General features: G+C 40.5%; 1 protein-coding gene and 1 long non-coding RNA gene across 2 annotated transcripts in view; one reads left to right on the forward strand and one right to left on the reverse strand.

Moving 5' to 3' along the window:
* The window catches only part of SPPL2A (signal peptide peptidase like 2A), a 52,691-nt gene extending 40,966 nt beyond the window's left edge, over positions 1-11,725 (reverse strand). The window contains exon 1 of the mRNA XM_067746923.1: positions 11,506-11,725. Within this exon, the coding sequence (XP_067603024.1) occupies positions 11,506-11,574 (69 nt within the window). The 5' untranslated portion in view covers positions 11,575-11,725. The remainder of the gene's footprint in view (positions 1-11,505) is intronic.
* Positions 11,346-21,298, forward strand: LOC137229282 (uncharacterized). The gene is made up of 2 exons (XR_010945618.1): positions 11,346-11,585; positions 21,013-21,298. It is a non-coding gene; the product is annotated as an uncharacterized lncRNA (long non-coding RNA).
* Positions 21,299-22,762: the final 1,464 nt, after the last annotated feature.

The following is a 22,762-nucleotide window of genomic DNA, read 5'->3' on the forward strand; positions in this document are numbered from 1 at the left end:
GCGGGCCTCTCACTGTTGTGGCCTCTCCTGTTGCAGAGCACAGGCTCCAGACGCGCAGGCTTAGCGGCCATGGCTCACGGGCCCAGCCGCTCCGCGGCATGTGGGATCTTCCCAGACCGGGGCACGAACCCGTGTCCCCTGCATCGGCAGGCGGACTCTCAACCACCATGCCACCAGGGAAGCCCTGTATGTCTTTTTGGAGAAATGTCTATTTAGCTCATTTGCCCATTTTTCAATTGGGTTGTTATTTTGTTGTTGACTTGTATGAGCTGTTTGAATATTTTGGAAATCAAGCCCTTGTGGGTTGCCTCATTTGCAAATACTTTCTCCCAGTCTGTAGGTTTGTCTTTTCATTTTGTTTATGATTTCCTTTGCTGTACAAAAGCTTGTAAGTTTGATTAGGTCTCATTTGTTTATTTTTGCTTTTATTTCTATTGCCCTGGGAGACTGACCAAAGAAAACACTGGTATGATTTATGTAAGAGAATGTTTTGCCTATGTTCTCTTCTAAGAGTGTTATGGTGTCATGTCTTATATTTAAGTCTTTAAGCCGTAAAATTTAAATTTTATATGTTAGATTTTCCATATTGATACATATACACTACCTCCTCTTACACAACTGTATAATAGTCAGTGTTACTTTTATAATTACAAAAGCTAAGGGATTTTTTAAAAAGCTTAAAAGTACAAGGAAGTACAAAGGTATCCAACTATGAGTAACATTTATTGCTATAGACAGATTACAGTCTTTTCTACAGTGGTAGAAAATTTATCATTGATATAAGCAAAATTCATTGATATGGGAATTACTAAGGCAAAACAAATTTTAGTAGAAGATTAGTATGAGAGAGGAAAGTATAACCATATATAATTGTAGAATAGTTCATATTGGATGTGCAACATGCAGCAAATTTCATGAGCAAGCTAATATACCCAAATAACTTAAGCATTTCCACTACATTTTAACATCTTAGTAAAATTTCTCATAGAGATGATATAGTTTTGAAAATTCAGTTTATCAACAATAGATATCGTATGTTCTGGAGTTAGAGACCTGGGACAGAATGGCAATTTCACCATTTATTGGCTATGTTACAAGTCATTTAAACTGTTTAAGCGTCAACATCTTGGTTTTTTTGTTTTTTGCTTTTGGTCCCGCCTCGAGGCTTGCGGGATCTTAGTTCCCCGACCAGGGATTAAACCTGGGCCCTGGCAGTAAAAGCACGGAGTCCTAACCACTGGACCTCCAGGGGATTCCCTCCTCAGCTTTGAGATGACAAAAAATGTCCAGACCTCACAGAGCTGTCATGATGATTAAGTCAGATGATGCAAATGTTTACACATATTAAGCTCTTAATAAATGGTAACTATTATTATTAATAATACATCTAGCACCTTGCCAAGTACTTGCACAATGCAGAAGAAATACAAGATGATTAGTGGTTGCTTAGGGTTTGGTAGGATGTGGGGATGGGGGTGCTAGCTACAGAATATGAGGTTTCTTTCTTTTTTTAAAATAGACCTTATGTTTTAGATCACCTTTAGGGTCACAGCAAAATTGAGCATGAAGTACAGTGTTCCTACATATCCCCTTACCACACACACGCATAGCCTCCCTCCAACCTCCATTATTAACGTTTGTTACCATCTATGAACCTACACTGACAATTCATTACCACCCAAAGTCCACATTTTACATTTAGGGTCTCTCCTGGTGTTTTACATTCTATAGGTTTTGACAAATATGTAATGACATGTATACACCATTACAGTATCATATGGAATATGAAGTAGTTTTATTGCCCTAAAAATCCTCTGTGCTCTACCTATTTGGTTTCTTTTTGAGGTGATGTAGATGTTTTAAAATTGACTATAGTAATGGTTGTACATATCTGTAAATATACTAAAAGCCACTGAATTGTACACTTTAAATGGGTGAATTTTATGGTATATGAACTATATCTCAATAAATCTGCCCCCACCAAGAAACACTAAACAAGAAATTATAGTCTTACTGGGAAGATTAAAAAGAAACCTGAAAAAGATAATGACAAACAGAATATGATTTAAGTCAGTCTCTAGTAAAAGCTTTAGTAGTTCTTAGGGTGTTGGAAATGCAAATTTTTGGACCCTATTCCAGACCTACTGAATCAGAAACTCTGAGAAGTTTATTTTTAACAAGGCCTTATGGAGATTTTGATGCTTGTTAAGGTTTGAGTACCATAGCTATAGGAGCAGTGCTTCTCAAGATTTAACGTGCATACAAATCACTTAGTGATCATATTAAAATGGAGATTCTGATTCAGTTGGCCTGGGTGGAATGTGGGATTCTGCATGTCTAACAAGCTCCCAGGTGATCCTGATGCTGCTGCTCTGTGGGCCCAACCTTGAGAAGCAAAAGCTATATGGGAACAAGAGCACAGTCATCCCTCGGTATCTGAGGGAGACTGGTTCCAGGACAGATAACAAAATCCAGGTATGCTCAAATCCCATAGATTTGATTCCACACAAATTCAACAAATTGTAGATCATAAACAACGTATATGTATTGAAAAAATCCAAGTATAAGTGGACCCGCGCAGTTTAAACCCATGTTGTTCAAGGGCCAACTGTAGTAGAAACCACATCACTGTGGGCCAGTTAGGTTGGGAAGCACAGAGGCCTGAAGCTCAAGTGTCCCTTTAAACATTACAAGTACCAAATCAGGAAAGACCTGTGGTCTACCCGCGCTAGTATTAGATCATCTGACAAAGGCCCTACGGTGGATGGACAGGATACCTTCCTTTATATTTTTCAAGTTAGAAACATGCTTCAAGACATCTGAATTTTCCTTTGTAATCAACTGTGGTCTGTTCTTCTATGACTTTACTCAACCCTTAAAAAATATCTGTTTATATTTTCAACCAATAATGAAAATATTCTCTTAGTAAAAAGCTTAGTATCAAGAGCTTGAAGGGATTTAGGGATATCTAGTCCCTTCATTTCACAGCTCAAACAGGTCCAAAATGATCAAAATGAGGTCTCAGGGGCCAGATTAGAATTGAGCTCTCTAAAACCCAGACCAGCAGTCTTTCAGCTCTGCTATCACTTCAAGTTCCCTTATGCAGCTAGATCTGCCAGCACCCCTTAGTACCCAATCATCACCCTCCAGTTTTAATATTGGTCATATATATCTCTGCATTAGCTGTCAACTCCCTCTCTGCTGTGATTCTGGGCATGGGTCTCCTACCACCACTCAAATTCCTCTAATACCCAATTAGTTCCTCCCACACCCTAAACATCCCAAACTCTAACTCCTTTCCTTACCCTCTTCCAAGTACCCCCACTTCTAGGACTCTAGAGTTTCATGGAATTCCTTTCCCTATGACAAGTGCTCCTTACTGCTCACCCCAAATCCTGCCTCTTAATGGCAGTTCCTACAACCACTGGCGGTGGAATCAAGTGCTCTTCATGGCCATCAAATCTTTATATTCCACATCTTGCTTGATCCTCACATGCAAGGGAAGCAAGTTTACTAGCCCACAGTGTGAAGTAGTACTTCCTGTTTTTCCGATTCAAATATACCTCACATAAAAATTCATCGGATGCCTTTTGTTTGTGAACATTTCCAAATTTACTTTACCCAGATCACTTGACTTCAGTCTTATTCCATATCATCTTCTTTTTAAATCAATGTTTAAGTCTATCTTAATGTCAGAGTTGCCTATTCGTTTGATCATTTTTCTCCTAAATAATTTTTGGTATGATAAGTGCCAAATGATTACTCAAAGTCTAAAAACACCTCAACTGTAATGGAGTACACTATACTCACATCCTTGCAGGTGTCCCATTTCCTCATTTTCCCAAACCAATCAGAGCTTAAACAATAGGACATATATAAAGAGCTTTATTTCGTCAGTGTACTTTCACTGAGTCAGTCTTGCACTGACCTTCACGTCCCTGTCTCTTGAGGCTATATCTATGCTTTATACTCCAGTCTCTTGGTAGTCCCAAGCATGGGCATTTGTATTCCTGGCCTCTGTTCAAACGGCCTCCTGATGCTGACTCACCAGCCCAATATTAACCTAGGAAACAGGCCTTTCTACTCCTGTCCAAGCTAATAGCACAGTTCAATTCTTCTGTGACTTTGTTTCACAGGTTTAGTTTGCCTTCTACTCTTCTTTCTCCTTCAAAAGGTATCTACCAGCACTGGATCTACTTTCCATATTTAAGTCTTCACACATTCCTTTTGAAAATAAAAATTCTTTAGCTAAAAATTTATCTAATATACTACCCCCTACCCTGAATCCACGCCATACTTTGGGTCTGCCAGGACTCTGTATCTTGGCCCATTTTCACCTCATCATGATGGAGCTCTGACTAATACAATGCTAACTTTTACCCACGTATATATTTAATTCCCTTTAAAAACCTTAAAAGATTAGTCAAGCATGGTTCTTCTTTTTTATTAGAGATTATGGTGAGTAATCTGGGCAACAATTTCTTACCCTTTATTATAAATCAGTGCTTCTTGAATTTAATGTTCTGTTAAAATCAGATTCTGATCCAGCAGGTCTTAGGAGGAGCCCATGATTATACATTTCTAACAAGCTTCCAAGTGATGCTTTGATGTTGGTCTGCAGAGTACATGGTTATAGACTTCATCATGAATAGCAGTGAAACTCATCAGATTTCCAGACATTACTCGGGTTCTCCTAGGAATTTTCTTAAGAGGTGAAAGTCACACTGTACCTGCAGTATGCTGGTATAGCCAACGTTCATGTATTGGCCAGCAGTTCCCCCATTTCACCCATAAGTTCACTCAAAACTCTTCAGCATTTGTATCACTGGGTCCCAGCTTCCCCACCCACCTCCACAGTCTGTCAATTAAACATGGTTCACATTATTCATATTGTTATCCATTAGATATACTTAATCCTTTGGTTTCAAGGGACAATGTGTGAATATGATGAACTCTCTCTCCAATGAACCCCCCTTACAATCTTTCTTCATAAAATCTACAAATTAAACTACTCCTCTATCTTTAGATACCGAATATGAGGGCTGGGGGTTTGGGGCAAGTTTTGCTAATAAACAGAATTTATTTAAAATGAGAACTAGCAATTAAAAAAAAATTATTTCTAAACCAGAAGGTAAAAAGTTAAAATGTAATCACTGAGTGCTAGATACCAAAGAGTAATAGTCATCTACCCATTACCCTTATATCATAGCAATGTAGGAGGTATCCTTTTCTTTACAAACATCTTTCTCCTCACACAGATTGAGTTTTAAGTCAATAGCAATACATTAAGAGTTGAAAGCAGCCTCTACAAGAAAGGCAGAATTGGGGTTATATGTCTGAATGACACATGTTCCAAAGCCAGGTCTAAATAACTTCCAGATTCACTATTCACTATTATATTTTCTATGCCTCTTTCCTCACGAATAAGTTAGACAATCAAGACAATCTATGTTCTTTCTACTCCTACTTCCAATATTCAAGGTTTATGGAAACCATGCACTGAAACTGACTAGACTCAGACCCTCAGAGATGAAGTGAAATCTTGATTACTTAATTAGTGGCTCAGTGGGAGCTAGGGCACCAAACAGGGATTTATAGAGAATCAGAGGAGTCTGTGGGACATGGGGAAAGTAGATCCCCAGGATCATTCCTTACACTTGGAGAATCTGGGGCATGTAACAGGCTAAGATGTACTAGGGTGGAGGGAAGAGACAAGGTAACCATTCTTCATTCAGTACTCTGCAAACTATGAGGTGCTAAGGGAGACAGCAGAGAATGAGTCAGGTAGCTTCTCCTTCATGGGGCCTATATTCTACGTTACCTAGATCCAGCCCTCTCCCTGGGTTTCCTTAAGTAATCTTACTACTTAACTATTATAGAATTTACGATTTACACTAGAATTCATAAACTCAAATGCGTAAAAGGCCAGGCAGGTAAATAAGAGTTGATTTAAGACCATAGGACATGGTAACATTTGGCAAATTCTGGCCTAAAGGCAATGAAATTTTTGAAAAAAATTTAGTATCTTGGGGTAAGAATCCATACCTGGAGACTTTATGGTCTAGATTTCTGTAAACAGAACCAATTTCAGGTAAATTTTTAACAAAGACAAATTATTAAATATATAATAAACATGACTTCTATCTTTAAACCTTTTTTCATGAAAATAAATTCACAAACTTTTCCAATCAGTCTTGTGATCTATTTTTGATCCAAAAAAAAAAAAACCACTTAGTGGAAATGTATAAACAAATGTCTTAGAAACTCTGGGTTCTAGTCCTCTTTTTCATGACTTTCTATCTGGTCTAGGACAAATTGTAATCTTCCTGAAACTTCTCTCAGGATCATTTTGAGATTCTAAGGAGATGTATGTTTAGGTGTTGTATTTTGAGAAGGAGATAAAACAGCAATTAGTGCCTTAAAAATTGGACAACGGGATGCAGAATCCACAGAGACAGCTCTGATTGTGAAGAATCTGACAGTTAAAGGAGGAATGTGACATAACCAGCATGTCTAAGCTTGGGCTTAGACATGTACCACAGACTAGGTGGTTTAAACAACAGAAATTTATTTTTCACAGCCTGGAGCCTAGAAGTTTCAAGGTGCCAGCATGGTCCAGTTCTGGTAAGGGCTCTCTTCCTGGCTTGTAGAGAGCCACCTTTTCACTGTGTCCTCACATGGTTGTGGGGGGCAGAGGGAGAGAGAGCAAGGCAATAATCCCATTGTAAGGGCCCCACCCTGATAACCTCATCTAAACCTAATTATCCTCAAAGGCCCAGTCAATCTCCAAATACCATCACACTGGGAGTTAGGGCTTCAACATGAGAATTCAGAGGCACACAATTCAGTTCACAGCATTTCTCCCCTGGCTCCCAAAATTCATATCCTTCTCACATGCAAAATATTTATATTCATTCCATCCCACAGCCCTAAAAGTCTTAATTCATTCCAGCATCAACTCTAAAAAGTCCAAAAGCTCATCTAAATGTCGTCTAAATCTGATATGGGTGAGATGCAAGATTCTTCATGAGGTAAGATTCCTCTCCAGCTGTGAACCTGTAAAACCAGACAAGTTATGTGCTTCCAAAATATAATGGTGGGACAGGTATAGAATAGACATTCCCATTCCAAAAGAAGAAATCAGAAGGAAGAAAGGGATGAGGGGACCCAAGGAAGTCCAAAACCTAGTAAGACATAGATCTTAAGGCTCAAGAAGTATCCTTTTTGGCTCTATGTCCCACTTTCCAGGCCCACTGGGGAGGAAGTGTCACCCCCATGGCTCTGTGGGGTAGCCTTTGGTTCTGTGGGATACCACCCCCAAGGCTCCTGGTAGAGGCCAAAAGGCTTGTTGAAACTGAAGTTGTGGCCCTGATGATCTCTGAATCACCTTTGGGGGTCATTTCTCCCTCTTCTTGAAGAATAATGCACGTTCACAGCCTAATAGCTCTATCATCCCATCCTGTCAGATCCAAAAGGTCCAACAGCCTTTCTTCATTTCATCCTGTCTCCTTCCCCCGGAGTTAAAAGTGGCAGTGTTTTTGCTCATAGAATCCCATAAGCTACTTATCAAGTGATTGTTCAGCCACACTCTTAGTGTTCTTTCCAGAACAAACTTTCTCTCTCTTTTTTTTTTTTTTTTGCAACATGGATAGGCTGAGAATTTTCCAAATCTTCAAATTCTGGTTCCTTTTTGCTTAACAATTCCTTCTTCAATTCCTCTGTCCCCTTTGCATTTCACTAAAAGCAGTTAGAAAGAACCAAGCTGCTCCTCCAATGCTTTGCTTAGAAATCTCCTCAGCTAAATATATTTCACTGCTTACAATTCTTCCTTCCACACAACACTAGAACATAGTTCAGCCAAGTTCTTTACCATTTTATGACAAGAATTGCCTTTCCTCTAGTTTCCAATAAACTGTTCCTCATTTCCATCTGCGTTCTCACCAGAATCACCTTTAATGTTCATATTTCTAGCCTCTACCCATTACCCAGTTACAAAGTTGCTTCCACATGTTTAGGTATTTGTTACCACAGAACCCCACTCCTGGTACCAAAATCTTAGTCAGCTTGGGCTGCCATAAAAAAATATGATAGGGAGAGGGGGAGGGGGCAGGGAGAGCAAGCTCTCTGGTGTCTTTTCTCATAAGGGCACCAATCCCATCACAAGGGACCTACTCTCTGACCTCATCTAAACCTAATTATCAATATCTCCCAAAGGCCCCATCTCCAAATACCATCAATACTGGGGGTTAGTGCTTCAAGATATGGATTTTGGGAGGACATGATTCAGTCCATAGTACAGTAGCTCAGCATGTCTCTGATAGGTTGGGTAGCAGAACACTACTAGTTTCTGCAGGAGGTTGAGGCAGGAGGACAGAAGAGAAGGAATTAAAGAAGACTCTTTGAGTTGGTGTAGTATACCAAAGGAATGCAGATTTCAGTAAGAGATTTTCCTGTTGGGGATTCTGATTACCACTTCATTTTCATAAGCTCAAGATGTGGCTATATGACACTTCAAATTCTTTGAAGTAATGAAAACATGAATACAACTTTTATAAAAACATTATGAGAAAGACTCAGGATTCTTCAGAGAACTCTGAAGCAATTTTAGAAAACAGATCCAGGCTAAATTTCACTCATTGTCTTTGAAACAGAACCCTGTGACTCGGTCCGAATAACACTAAAATAAAGGTCTAACAGTTGGGGCTAGCGGTGGGAGTTGGACTAGGGAAGGACAAGTGTGATATGGAAATATGTCAAAGCCAAGAGAGAATTAATTACCCGCCAGGCACTCTTTTCATGTCTAGACTTAAATGTTTAATGGGTTTAGAAGTTATTAAAACAGCCAGATGTGCTGTAGTTTGTGTTCAAGATACACGGTAAGGTCACTCTGATGTGATGAGGACAAACAGAGTAGGGTAGGCTACATGATGTTGAAGGGGCTTTCCAATGCTAAATACTCTGCCTCTTCTACAAGGATGTGACTCTTTCTGGAGATTAAATGCTGCTTCTACATGAGGATGATGACCCTTATTTTTTCTTTTAATTTTTGGCTGCGTTGGGTCTTCGTTGATGCACATGGGCTTTCTCTAGTTGCGGTGAGGGGGGGCTACTCTTCGATGAGGTGTGAGGGCTTCTCATTGCAGTGGTTTCTCTTGTTGTGGAGCATGGGCTCTAGGTGCGCAGGCTTCAGTAGTTGCAGCACGCGGGCTCAGTAGTTGTGGCTCACGGGCTCTAGAGTGCAGGCTCAGTAGTTGTGGTGCACAGGCTTAGTTGCTCCGCGACATGTGGGATCTTCCCAGGCCAGGGCTCGAATCCTTGTCCCCTACATTGGCAGGTGGATTCTTAACCACTGCGCCACCAGGGAAGCCCATGATGACCCTTTTCTAACATGACCAAGGGGAAAGAGGCTCAGTAGGGCCAGCTTCCAGAGACCAGAAAGAAGAAATGAAATGATTAAGCTGGCATCATTCATTCAAATGAACTCAGAGAGGCCACCTAGGGCTGTAAGAGTAGGGAACAGGAGTAAACAAGGGCTTCAGGGAGAAAATGGTTAAAATAACAAAAAACTTAAAATAGTGGAGGAAAGGAACTAGGTAGCTAGTAAACAGAAGGAAAGAGAGAGCTCCTGCTGAGAAAAAGGATACCAGATTTATTTGAGTTCCTCAGAAAAGGAAAGGAATGAGAAAGAGATCCTTTCATGAATTTAAAGGAAGAAAGAGTGTAGAAGAAAAAAATCCACTATGGAATCACTAAGAAATAGAAAATCAATAATACTAGTTAGCACTGAAAAAGATCTTCCCAATTTCGAAACATCTTGTCAGTGTATTCACAGTTACCAGCACAGCTCCTGGCATATAAGAGATACCACACTAAATATTTGTGGAGTGAAAGAATGCTACTGAGTCCTCACAACAACCCCGCAACCGGGGAATATAGAACTCAAGATTAACATGGTGAAATATGACAAAATATATATGTGCAATATAAAAAGAATAAAATCTAGAATATGGGAGAGACAGACTAGCTACAATTTAGAACACGGACAAACTTTAGACTTGTGAAGCACTTGAAATTACATGAAAATTTTGCTTCCATTTTTCTAGTGAGAGGCTTCAGAGCTTTTATTAAGAATTTCAATAAGAGTTTTTGAGCAATTGATGTATTATTAGGTTAATTATTAATTTGTGTTGAGAAAGGACAGGTGGGAATTTATACACACATGTATATATTCTTACAATTAGCTTAAGAAGTTCAAATGAAAATGAGTGCAAAAACACTCAAAAAATTTCATACCTAGGTTATAGTTTTATGTGTATTTACATACTACCTGAATTATCTTCTGGACACGTCTGATTACAAGGTAAACAACACCTCAAAGATTCAGACCAACACTGCCACTTTGCTATTCTCTTTATATCCTACTCCTCCCCCCGACCCACCTCAAGCCATTTTTACATACATTCTTCCTAATGCTGCCTAGCAAAGTTATGAATACAAGGAAGGCACTTAACCACTTCAGGCTTTGAGTTTGGTTTCTCAATAAATGTTAAAAACACTTTCATATTGAATATATTCACTGGTAGTAATCATTTAAACTGGAGAGTAAGCAAAATATACTCTTTCAGAGAAGTTACACATTCTAATGGAAAGAACTAGACAGGCATACACCATACCAATTCTGTATAAAGCTCATAAAAGTTTCCAACCTGAAACTCCCTAAGTGAAATTTACAAGAAACAAAAACTGAACACTGGCGTCCTTATCACCCATTCACTGAACCTTCTGCTTGGTGTTGAATTTTAAGACATTATTACTTTTCTCTAATTACGAAAACAAACTTGTGTACACATATTTGTTACTGTTACTTAACCGGCTCTCCTCCCCTTTAAACTAGGCAGAGAATTGAAACCCACTAAAACCCACTGAAAGAATTACACTTTGGTGTGTTCTTTAAGAAATTATTTTAAATTATTACTGTTACCAGAAAGCCCCAAAATGGAATCAAATGAGCCCTAAGGCGAAACAGAAACTAGAGAAAGAAAAAAATCTGTATGAGAGCAATTAAACTAAAGCGCAGTCCTTGAACCGCTAAACATCCAGGGATCGCGTATACGTTTTTTCCTTCTTTCGGGGTTGGGGGTAGTGCGGGTTAAGCAGCGGTAAGAAAGACTGGACAATAAAATTCAAAGGTCAATTCAAAACGCCTGGAACAGTGAAACTACAGAGGAGAAGCACCAAAGTCCGAGTCGTATTAAGGGCTCGGCAGGTAGCTTTCTCGGGGGTAGGTACCGGGACTTCAAAGGACGGGAATGGGGGCTGGACCAAAAGGGAGTAGTGGGACAGGGATGGGTATGAAAGCAAAAACCCAGAGCAGGCCGCGTAGGCGCGGGAGAGGGCAGGCCGGCAGGGAGCCAGTGGGGGTGAGGCGGCAGCAGCAGCGGCGGCGGAAGGTGGGGGGCCCGGCCCCGCCCCGGGGAGGCCCGAGCGCCCGCCCGTCCCCCTTACCAGAGGGAGCAGGAAGCCCCACAGCAGGGCGGCGGCGGCGGCGGGGGTCAGCGGTTGCTGCAGCCCCATCAGACTGCCTGGTGAGCGCCCGGCGGCGCGAGGCGGGGCGGGTTCCGGGGTCCCCTCGCGGCGCTGCTTCGGTGGCTGGGCCGGACAGGGGCGGGCAGCGGGGTTGGGTTGGGGCCGCCGCGGCTGCTGGAGCCGCCACTGCAGCGCCGACTTCCTCTTCCGGCCCCGCCCGGAGGCCGCGGAAACCCCCACGGGGCAAGTGGAGGCTGGGTCAGCGCGCGCCGCCCGCCGGGCTCTCTCAGGCTCCCGGCGCTGGCGAGCACCGGCAGCGGGTCTGGGCGTGTCTCTTTACAGCTGCGTGACCTGAACTGTTCCCCGGTCCGGGCAGGCGAAGGGACTTTTTCAAGCCCTCCTTCTTCCTAGAAGCGGCGGAGCGCCTGTTCAGTTCCCCACCAACTACCCAGGTGCTCGAGCCAAAAACCTACATGCTCTGAGTCTTAATTCACCTGCTCATCAGCCGTCCTAGGCTCTCTCACATGTATGTCCCCAAAACGCCCACCTTCTCCTAAACCGCAGTGACCACCCCCAGACCACCGTTGCTTCTCTCCTCCAAACTGGTTTCCGTTTCCACTCCCCACAGCCCATTATCCACACAGCTGTCCTGGAGAGATCTTTTTGAAAATGTAAATCAGATCATGTCACTCCCAACCACACTTAGAATAAAATCAAAGCTCTACTCCGGGACTTCCCTGGTGTCCCAGTGGTTAAGAATCCACCTGCCAATGCAGGGGACAGGCGTTTGAGCCCTGGTCCCAGAAGATCCCACAAGCCATGGAGCTACTGAAGCCCACGCGCCTAGAGCCCGTGCTCTGCAACAAGAGAAGCCACCGCAATGAGAAGCCTGCCACTGCAACAAAAACCCAACACAGCCATAAATAAATAAATTTATTTTTTTTAAAAAAACGGAACACTCTACTCTGGAGGACAAAGTTTATATAACATGGTCCGTGCCTGCTTCTCTGACCCCATCTTCACTGTTTTCCCACGCTCGTTTCAAGCCACATGGGCCGCCTTCGGTTCTTCCGGCCTTTGTACTGGTAGTCCTCCCAGCTGGAACGCTCCTCTCTCTGAATACCTGGCACGCTGGCATTCACTTATCAGCTTAAATGTCACTTCCTCAGAGGGAACTTACTTATTTACTTTTTAAGTTAATTAATTAATTAATTTTGGGCTGCATTGGGTCTTCGTTGCTGCGTGTGGGCTTTCTCTAGTTGCAGTGAGCAGGGGTTACTCTTTGTTGTGGTGCGTGGGCTTCTCATTGCGGTGGCTTCTCTTGTTGCAGAACTCGGGCTCTAGGTGCGCGGGCTTCAGTAGTTGTGGCACATAGACTCAGTAGTTGTGGCTCACGGGCTCTAGAGCGCAGGCCCAGTAGTTGTGGCACACAAGCTTAGTTGCCCCACAGCATGTGGGATCTTCCCAGACCAGGGCTTGAACCCGTGGCCCCTGCATTTGCAGGCGGATTCTCAACCACTGCGCCACCAGAGAAGTCCCGAGGGAACTTATTGACATACCCAATCTAAAGTAGCCACCCAGTCACTTTCATATCACATGATTTAATTCTCTGCACAGCACTTTTCACTCTTACTTATTTATCTCATCATTTATTTATGATGTAGATTCCCACTTGATAGAAAGGTGTATCTTTGCTTTGGTCACTGCTGTATCCATTACAACATTTGGCTTAAATTTGGTCCTCAAATATTTGTTGGATGAATATTCAATACCAAACACTGAATAGAATGCTGTCCCTGCCATCCCACAGCTCATGGTTTAGTGAAGGACATAGATGTGTGAGCAAACAGTTCAGGGTGAGTAGTGACCCTTTTGTTTGCACAAGATGCTATGGGAGTATCAAAGGGACATTTTAAAGGGGTGCCAGGAAAAATTTCAACCTAAGCTGAGTCTAGAAGGCTGAGTTAATTTTAGCCAGGCAATGGGTAGGAGAAGGGGGAGACTTCCAGGAAGAATGAACCATTAGTGTCAAAGCCAAAGGTGACATTGGAGGAACTGCAAAACTTGGGCTTGGCTGAAGTTATGAGTGATGATAGATGAAGTGAGAGAAGAAGGCAGAGGCCAAATCACAAATAGATAGGGGTATCCTGCTTGGAACTTTAGGCTTCGTCTAGTTGGTGATGGAAAGCACAGTGACAGACAATTTTTGTTTTAGAAAGCCCTCTGTGATGGCAGGAGGGGTGGCAGATGGATTGAAACAGGGCAAGAGTAGAAGCCAGGAGACCTATTGGACAACAGTAGTAACCTAACCCAGGCAGGGATAGTGAGGGCCTGAACTGAGACAGTGGCAGAAGAAATGGAAAGGAGGAGGAGGTGGTGGATCTGAAAATTCATTGCAGAATTTGGTATAACTGAGGGTACATGAGAGATGAAGGAGAGGGATGATTCCCAGGATCCTGCCCTGGGCCCTTTATTGAGATGATCATCCCAGGAGATGGAGGAGGTGGGGGTTGGGTGAGGAAGAGGAAAGAATTTTGGACTTGAGTTTGAAATGTTTGTGGGACATCCAATTGCAAATGTCTGTAGGTTGATGGCTAAGTGGGTTGGTCTGAAACTTAGTGGCACAATGAGACCAGAACTCAGGTCTCCTGCCTGTCAATCCGAGACCTTTCACACTTTCTAGCTGCCTAGGGCAAGCCAGATTTCCCTTTTGTGAAATGACTGTGATTAGATGACTTCATCTCTAAATATTCCCTTCTGTCCATAATGGTCCTTCGCCTAGTGAATCTCCAAGGTGGCTCCTGAAGCTGAAGATCTCTGGTTTTCCTGTCTAGAGTTATGCCCATTTTTTCTTCCCCTCAGTCGGAGAAAATTTTGTACCTGCAGTCAAAGAACCTGTGTTATAGGCTAGTTCCTTGTGCAGTCTCTCTTTGCCTGCTTTAGTTTTCTCAGCTGAAAAATATGGAGAGTAATACCTGTTCTGCCTGTCTCAGATGAGTATTGTAAAAATTACATGACTTGTAATTTGGGTATAATTACTCTGAAAATTTTTTAAAAAAGAAAAAGAGGGAGAGGAGAGGAAAAACAGAAGACTGTGTTATTGCTGTAGTCCAGTGTCAGCACTGTTTGTCATAATTCTTCTGCCAGAATTTTTTCTTCTTGGTCAAAGTCCCTGTGCATGATGAAGGAAAATGGGAGGGTTAATGGAATATTGAAAAGATTCTTATTTCATGACTTTACTGTTGGAATGGCTGTTAAAGGATATTTGGAGTATACCTCTATTACACAAGAATTTCCCTGGAAGTATTAGGTAGGATAAAATTTACCTGCATAATTTTTAGTCGATATTTTTCTTCTCTAAATAAGCTATGTATAAAAACCCAATTATGGAAAATAACTATCATTAAAGATTGTTTTAATTTCTAAATATATTTAGTTAATGGAATTTTTTCCCCAATGATGAAAGATAGAATGTTATTGGTTGTCAGAACCTTTCTATAGTCTAAGAAATGGTCAAGAACTATTGGCTTCATTTTACAAATGTGTTAGATGACAGCAGCAGAGGAGGAGCTAAAACTCAGTCTCCTACCTTAGTACACTAACAGTAAGTAAACCTGTTGTTTGCTGTACTTCCACAGTGTTTTTTACTCAGAGGACATTGATGAAGTGTTAGTAATGAGCCCCAAAGACTTTCTTGCGCAATCTAGATCATTACTTTAGTATAGAGCAGTGATTCTTAGTCTTGATTATTTATTAGAGTCACATAGGAGAGCTTAAAGGATACTGATGCCTGGGTCCCACTACTCCCCTTTCCCCATGCAGATCCTAAATTTAATTGGTCTGGATGTAGCCTGTGTATCATAATTTTTAAGGCTCCTCAGGTGATTATAATATGCAACCGAGGTTGAGAAAGTGGCTTAATCAGTGATTTTTAAAATGTGGCCTCGTGGACCAGCAGTATTGACACCACCTGGGAACTGTGAGCAGTGCAAATTCCTCCAGACCTATAGAATCAGAAACTCTGGTTCTTCTGACTATAGAATCAGAAACAAAAGCAATTTGTGTTTTAATAAGCCCCCTAAGCAATTCTGATGCGTGCTAAAGTTTGAGAACTATTGGTTTCAGAGCAACATTCCTTAATTCTGCCTGCATATTAGAATCAGATGCAAAGTTAAAATAAAAAGCAAACCATTTGCTCCAACACTAATCAAACTGAAAGGAAAAACAGACAAATCCACAATTACAGTTAAAGATTTCAACTCTTCTCTTTCAATAATTGAAAGAATGAGTAGGCAGAAAATCAGTAAATACAGAAGACTTGATCAACATTATCAACCAATTTGACCTAATTGGCATTTATAGAACACTCCACCCAACTTATGCATGATACACATGATTTTCAAGTGTACATGGGACCTTGACCAAAATAAACCATTTGGCCATAAAACACGTCTCAATAAATTTAAAGTTTCCAAATCATACCAAGTATGTTCTTTGCCCACAACATAATTCAATTAGCAATTAATAACAGAAGGATATCTTGAAGATCTTCAAATAATTAGAAACCCAACACACTTTTCTAAATTACCGATGAACCAAAGAAGTCACAGGAATTAAGAAAATATTTTGAATTGAAGGAAAATGCAAACATGACATGTCAAAAGTTGTGGGGTGCTTAAAAGAAATTTGTAGCACTTACAATAGAAAGGTATAAACATTTAAAATCAATGACTGGGACTTCCCTGGTGGCGCAGTGGTTAAGAACTCATCTGCCAATTCAGGGGACGTGGGTTTGAGCCCTGGTTGGGGAAGATCCCACATGCTGCAGAGCAACTAAGCCCGTGTGCCACAACTACTGAGCCTGTGCTCTAGGGCCCGCGAGCCACAACTACTGAGCCCATGTGCCACAACTACTGAAGCCCGCGCACCTAGAGCCCGTGCTCTGCAGCAAGAGAAGCCACCGCAGTGAGAAGCCCGCGCGCCATGACAAAGAGTAGCCCCCACTCGCCACAACTAGAGAAAGCCTGCGTGCAGCAATGAAGACCCAACACAACCAAAAATAAATAAGTTTAAAAAATAAATAAATTTATTTATAAATAAAATCAATGACCTAAGCTTCTATCCTAAGAAACTAGAAAAGAAGAGCAAATTAAATCCAAAGGTGAGCAGAAGAAAGGAAATTAAAATATCTGAGAAGAAATCAACAAAATAGAAAACAAACAAACAAAAACAATAGGAGAATTGGTGAAGCCGAAGACTGGCTTTTTGAGAAAATTGATAAGTGTTGGGAAAACTCTAGTCAAACTGATTAGAGGAAAAAGAGAAGATCCAAATTACTAATATCAGGAACAATAAAAAAAAATTACTAAACATCCTAAAGACATTAAAAGGATAACATGTAAGTATTATGAACAACTTTATGCCAATAAATTTGACAACCTAAGTGAAATGGAGAAAGTCCTTGAAAGACAAACTACTTAAAAAGAAATAGATATTAGTGATAGATTATCTATTTAAAAATTTGAACTTGGGGAATTCCCTGGCGTTCCAGTGGTTAGGACTCCATGCTTTCACTGCTGAGGGCCTGGGTTCTATCCCTGGTCAGGGAACTAAACTCCCATAAGCTGCATGGTGCAGCAAAAAAAAAAATTAATTTGTCATCAAAAACCTTCCCACAGAGAAAACTCTAGGCTCACGTGGCTTCAAGAGTGAATTTTACCAAACATTTGAGGAATAAATAATATCAATTCTACACAAACATTTTCAAAAACTTGAAGGGGGGTAATACTTCCCAATTCATATTTTGAATCTAGCGAAATAAAAAAATGATATATCAGTTCTAATTAAGATTCATCCAAAACATGCAAGGTTATTCAACATTTGTAAATTAATCAATGTACCTCACCATCTCCACACTACTACAAGGTCAATAATAAAAGAATCAACTGTATTTCTCTACACTAGAAACAAACATTTGGAAATTGAAAATACCATTTACTATAACATCAAATAATATCAAATACTTAGGGATAAATTTGGCAAAGATGTGCAAGACTGAAACATCAAAACCTACAAAACATTACTGTGATCTCTTGATTATTAAGTAGTGTATTGTTTAGCCTCCATGTGTTTGTATTTTTACAGATTTTTTCCTATGTTCATTGCAGCTCTGTTTACAATAGCTAGGACATGGAAGCAACCTAGGTATCCATCAACAGATGAATGGATAAAGAAGATGTGGCACATATATACAAGGGAATCTTACTCAGCCATAAAAAGAAATGAAATTGAGTTATTTGTAGTGAGGTGGATGGACCTAGAGTCTGTCATACAGAGTGAAGTAAGTCAGAAAGAGAAAGACAAATACCGTATGCTAACACATATATATGGAATCTAAAAAAAAAAAAAAAAAAAGGTTATGAAGAACCTAGGGGCAGGACAGGAATAAAGACACAGATGTAGAGAATGGACTTGAGGACATGGGGAGGGAGAAGGGTAAGCTGGGACGAAGTGAGAGAGCGACATGGACTTATATATACTTCCAAATGTAAAATAGATAGCTAGTGGGAAGCAGCCGCATAGTACAGGGAGATCAGCTTCGTGCTTTGTGACCACCTAGAGGGGTGGGATAGGGAGGGTGGGAGGGAAACACGAGAGAGGAGATATGGGGATATATGTATATGTATAGATGATTCACTTTGTTATAAAGCAGAAACTAACACACCATTGTAAAGCAATTATACTCCAATAAAGATGTTAAAAAAATTACTGTGAAGTGTTAAAGGGGGACCTAAATAAATAGGGAGATACACTATGCTCATGGATTGGGAAAGTCAAAATACTGTTAGGATGTCAGTTCTGGGACTTCCCTGGTGGCGCCGTGGTTGAGAATCTGCCTGCCAATGCAGGGGACACGGGTTCGAGCTCTGGTCCTGGAGGATACCACATGCTGTGGAGTAACTAAACCTGCGAGCCACAACTACTGAAGCCCGCGCGCCTAGAGCCTGTGTTCCACAACAAGAGAAGCCACTGCAATGAGAAGCCCGGGGAACACAACAAATAGCAGACCCCACTTGCCGCAACTAGAGAAAGCCCGTGCGCAGCAATGAAGACCCAACACAGCCAAAAATAAATAAATAAATTTATTTTTAAAAAAGTCAGTTCTTTCTAAATTGATCTTTAGAAATAATGCAATTCCAATCAAAATCACAGCCAGATTTTTGTTGTTGTTTTTGAAACTAGGATGCCAATTACAAATTTATATGGAAATATAGAAGAGCTAGAGTAGCCAAAATAATTTTGAGGAAAAAAAAAGAACCAAATGGAGGACTTAAATACATGATTTCAAGACTTTTTAAAGCTCGACAGTAATCGAGTGGGGTAGTGGATATATATATATGTGTGTGTGTGTGTATATGTATATATATATATATATATACACACACACACATACACACACATATATACATATAGATCAATGAAAGAGCATAGAGAGTCTGTAATTAGACCTACACATATATAGCCAATTGATTATTGATAAAGATGCTAAGGCAATTCAATGGGGTAAGGATAATCTTTTCAATAAATAACTGGGTTATTTGGTCATGCCTCCCAAAACAAAACTTCCCCCAAAATGAAACTCAGTTCTCACCTCATAACATATTCTAAATTTAACTTGAAATAGATCACAGACCTAAATGCAAAGGCTAAAACCAAAAAATTTCAAAGAGAAAACATAGGAGAAAATCTTTTTCTCCTTTTTCTCTGCTACCTTTTGTTAGGCAAAGATTTCTTAAATAAAACACAAAAACCAGAAACTATAAAAGAATAAAAATTGATAAACTGGACTTCATCAAAATGAAAATTTTCTTTTCTTTGAAAGATAATGTTAAGAGAAGTAAAGGCTAGCCACAGACTGGGAGCAAATATTTGCAAAACATATCCAACAAAGACTTGTATCCAGGATATATAAGAAACTCTCATATCTCAATAATTAGAAGACAAAAAACGCAATTGAAAAAATGAAGAAAATATTTGAAAAATATAATCTTACAAATAGTCACCAAAAGCAGATTCATCGTTCCCTGGGGAGGGTATGGATGGAGGGATGGGATATGAGAGTACAAAAAGAAATTTTGGAAGATGATAGAAATATTTGTTATCTTGATTGTGGTGACGGATTCACAAATGTATATTTACATCAAAACTTGTCACACTTTCAATATGTACAGTTTACTGTAGCCATATATACCCCAATAAAGCTGTAAACACACACACACATACACACACACACACACACACACACACACACACACTAATAAACGATACCAAAAAAGATTCTATGCCCAAACCTCATCCCCAAGAAATTCTGATTTATTTGGTCTGTGGTAGGGCCAGTCGTCGATATTTTAAAAGCTCCCTAGGTGATTCTACTGTGCAGCCAGAGCTGGGAATTACTGGTAGAGAGAAATCAACTCATTATTACTAGGAAACTCAGACTTTCTAGGCGTTTCCAATAGAGGAGGCTATAGGCCAGATCTCATTCCTTCCTTCTTCTCTAAGAGTGGGAAAAAGTATCCCACGAGTTTTCATTTAGCGTTTTGTGTTGTTGGGGTTGGATACATGTGTTGCAATCTATCTCTGAGCGCAACTTATAGGAGACAATCTTTTTTATTATTTTATTTTATTTTTGGCTGCATTGGGTCTTCGTTGCTGCGTGTGGGCTTTCTCTAGTTGTGGTGAGCGTGGGCTACTCTTCATTGAGGTACACAGGCTTCTCACTGAGGTGGCTTCTCTTGTTGCGGAGCATGGGCTCTAGGCGCACAGGCTTCAGTAGTTGTGGCACATGGGCTTCAGTAGTTGTGGCTCGCGGGCTCTAGAGCGCAGGCTCAGTAGTTGTGGCGCACGGGCTTAGTTACTCCGGGGCACGTGGGATCTTCCCGGGCCAGGGCTCGAACCCGTATCCCCTGCCTTGGCAGGCGGATTCTTAACCACTGTGTTACCAGGAAGCCCAATCTTATTTTTTCTTAAACAGCTCTTTTGAGGTGTAATTGACATACAAGCATTGTATATGTTTAAGGTGTACAACTTAGTGGTTTGATACATATACATTGTGAAATGATCACTACAACAAGCTAATTAATATATCTATCACTTCCACATAGTTACCATTTGTGTGTGTGTGTGTGATGAAAAAACTTCATTTAAGATCTACCCTTTTAGCAAATTTCAAGTATTCAATACAGTGTTGTTAACTGTCATTACCATGCTGTATGTTAAATCTGAAGAATTTATTCATCCTGCATAATTGAAACTTTGTACCCTTTGACCAACTTCACCCCATTTCCCCCTTCCCCCAGTCCCTGGCAACCACCATTCTATTTTCTGCTTCTATGAGTTTGACTAATTGGATTCACATATAAGTGAAATCATGCAGCATTTGTCTTTCTGAGTTTGACTTATTTCACTTAATATAATGTCCTCTAGGGCTTCCCTGGTGGCGCAGTGGTTGAGAATCTGCCTGCCAGTGCAGGGGACACTGGTTCGAGCCCTGGTCTGGGAAGATCCCACATGCTGTGGAGCAACTGGGCCCGTGAACCACAATTACTGAGCCTGCACGTCTGGAGCCTGTGCTCCGCAACAAGAGAAGCCGCGATAGTGAGAGGCCCGCACACGGCGATGAAGAGTGGCCCCCGCTTGCCACAACTAGAGAAAGCCCTCGCACAGAAACGAAAACCCAACACAGCCATAAATAAATAAATAAATAAATAAATTTTAAAAATAAATAAATAATGTCCTCTAGGTTCATCCATGTTTTTGCAAATGGCAGGATTTCCTTCCTTTTAAAGGCTAAATAATATTCCACTGTGTATCTATTTTATCTATCTATCTAAATGTGTATGTGTGTGTGTATCACATTTTAAAATCCATTCATTCATTGAAGGACATCTGAGTTACTTCCATGTCTTGGCTATTGTGAATAGTGCTGCAATGAACGTGGGAATGCAGGTATCTCTGCGAGATCCTGATTTCAATTCTTTTGGAAATATACCCAAAAGTGGGATTGCTGGTACACATAGTAGTCCTAATTTTAATTCTTTTTCAAGAATCTCTGTAGTGTTTTTCATAGTGGCTTCATCATTTTACATTCTCACTAACAGTGTGCAACTCTTCTAGTGTCTCCACACTTGTTATCTTTTGGGGTTTTTTAATAATGGCCATCCTAACAGATATAAAGTGATACATCAATGTGGTTTTGTCTTGTATCTCCCTGATGATTAATGATGTTGAGCATCTTTTCATATACTCGTTGGCCATTTGTATGTCTTCTTTGGAGAAATGTCTGTTCAAGTCCTTTGCCCATTTTTAAATTAGCTTTTTAACTATATAGAGTTTTAGAAGTTCTTTATACGTTTTGGAGATTAACCCTTTATCAGATATATAGTTAGCAAATATTTTCTCCCATTCCATAGGTTGCTTTTCATCTTGTTGTTTGTTTCCTTTGCTGTGCAGAAATTTTTTAGTTTGATGTAGTCCCACTTGTTTGTTTTTGTTGCCTGTGCTTTTGGTGTTATTATCTATGAAATCATTACCAAGCCTGAAGTCCTGAAGTTTTTCCCCTATTTTTTCTTCTAAGAGTTTTATAGTTTCAGGTCTTATGTTTAAGTCTTTAACCCATTTTGAGTTTATTTTTGTGCTTATAACTCTTTCGATAGGAATAATCAATGTTGCCACCTCAGCCTCAGTAATTATCCTGTCTGCAGATTAAAAAGCTGCTTAGTTTTCCTGGTATTGTTTTTCTGTAGCAACTACGTGGCTTTGGTTAAACACTTTCCTCCTCTAATACCTGTTTCTGAGGTATTTATCCTTGAGCAGAACATGTGATTTGAATGCTTCCTGGGTCATAGGAGGTGACTAGGAGCAGAGACGCAAGCTGACAGCTGTGGTTTTATCACCAGATCTTCTGTTTACCTGTGCAACATATATACTCTTCTTGACGGAGCTGCCTCCCAGTTGGAATTTTGTCAGTAAGTGAAACATAGTAGACACTTTCTACTGAGAGGTGAATTTACGTATTAACTTGAATCTTAGGGCATGCAGAAGAGAAATATGCAATGGACGGAAATACTCTGAGAAAAAATTCATGAAGCTCACAGTTGTGGGGGAGCAGGTGACCCAAGGTGACAGGACCAAAATGCAGGCTCTGGTCACCTTCTCTTGGGAAATCTTTGTAAGC

The sequence above is a fragment of the Pseudorca crassidens genome, chromosome 1 (genome assembly GCF_039906515.1).
Source record: "Pseudorca crassidens isolate mPseCra1 chromosome 1, mPseCra1.hap1, whole genome shotgun sequence".
In the NCBI taxonomy this organism is placed as follows: domain Eukaryota; kingdom Metazoa; phylum Chordata; class Mammalia; order Artiodactyla; family Delphinidae; genus Pseudorca; species Pseudorca crassidens.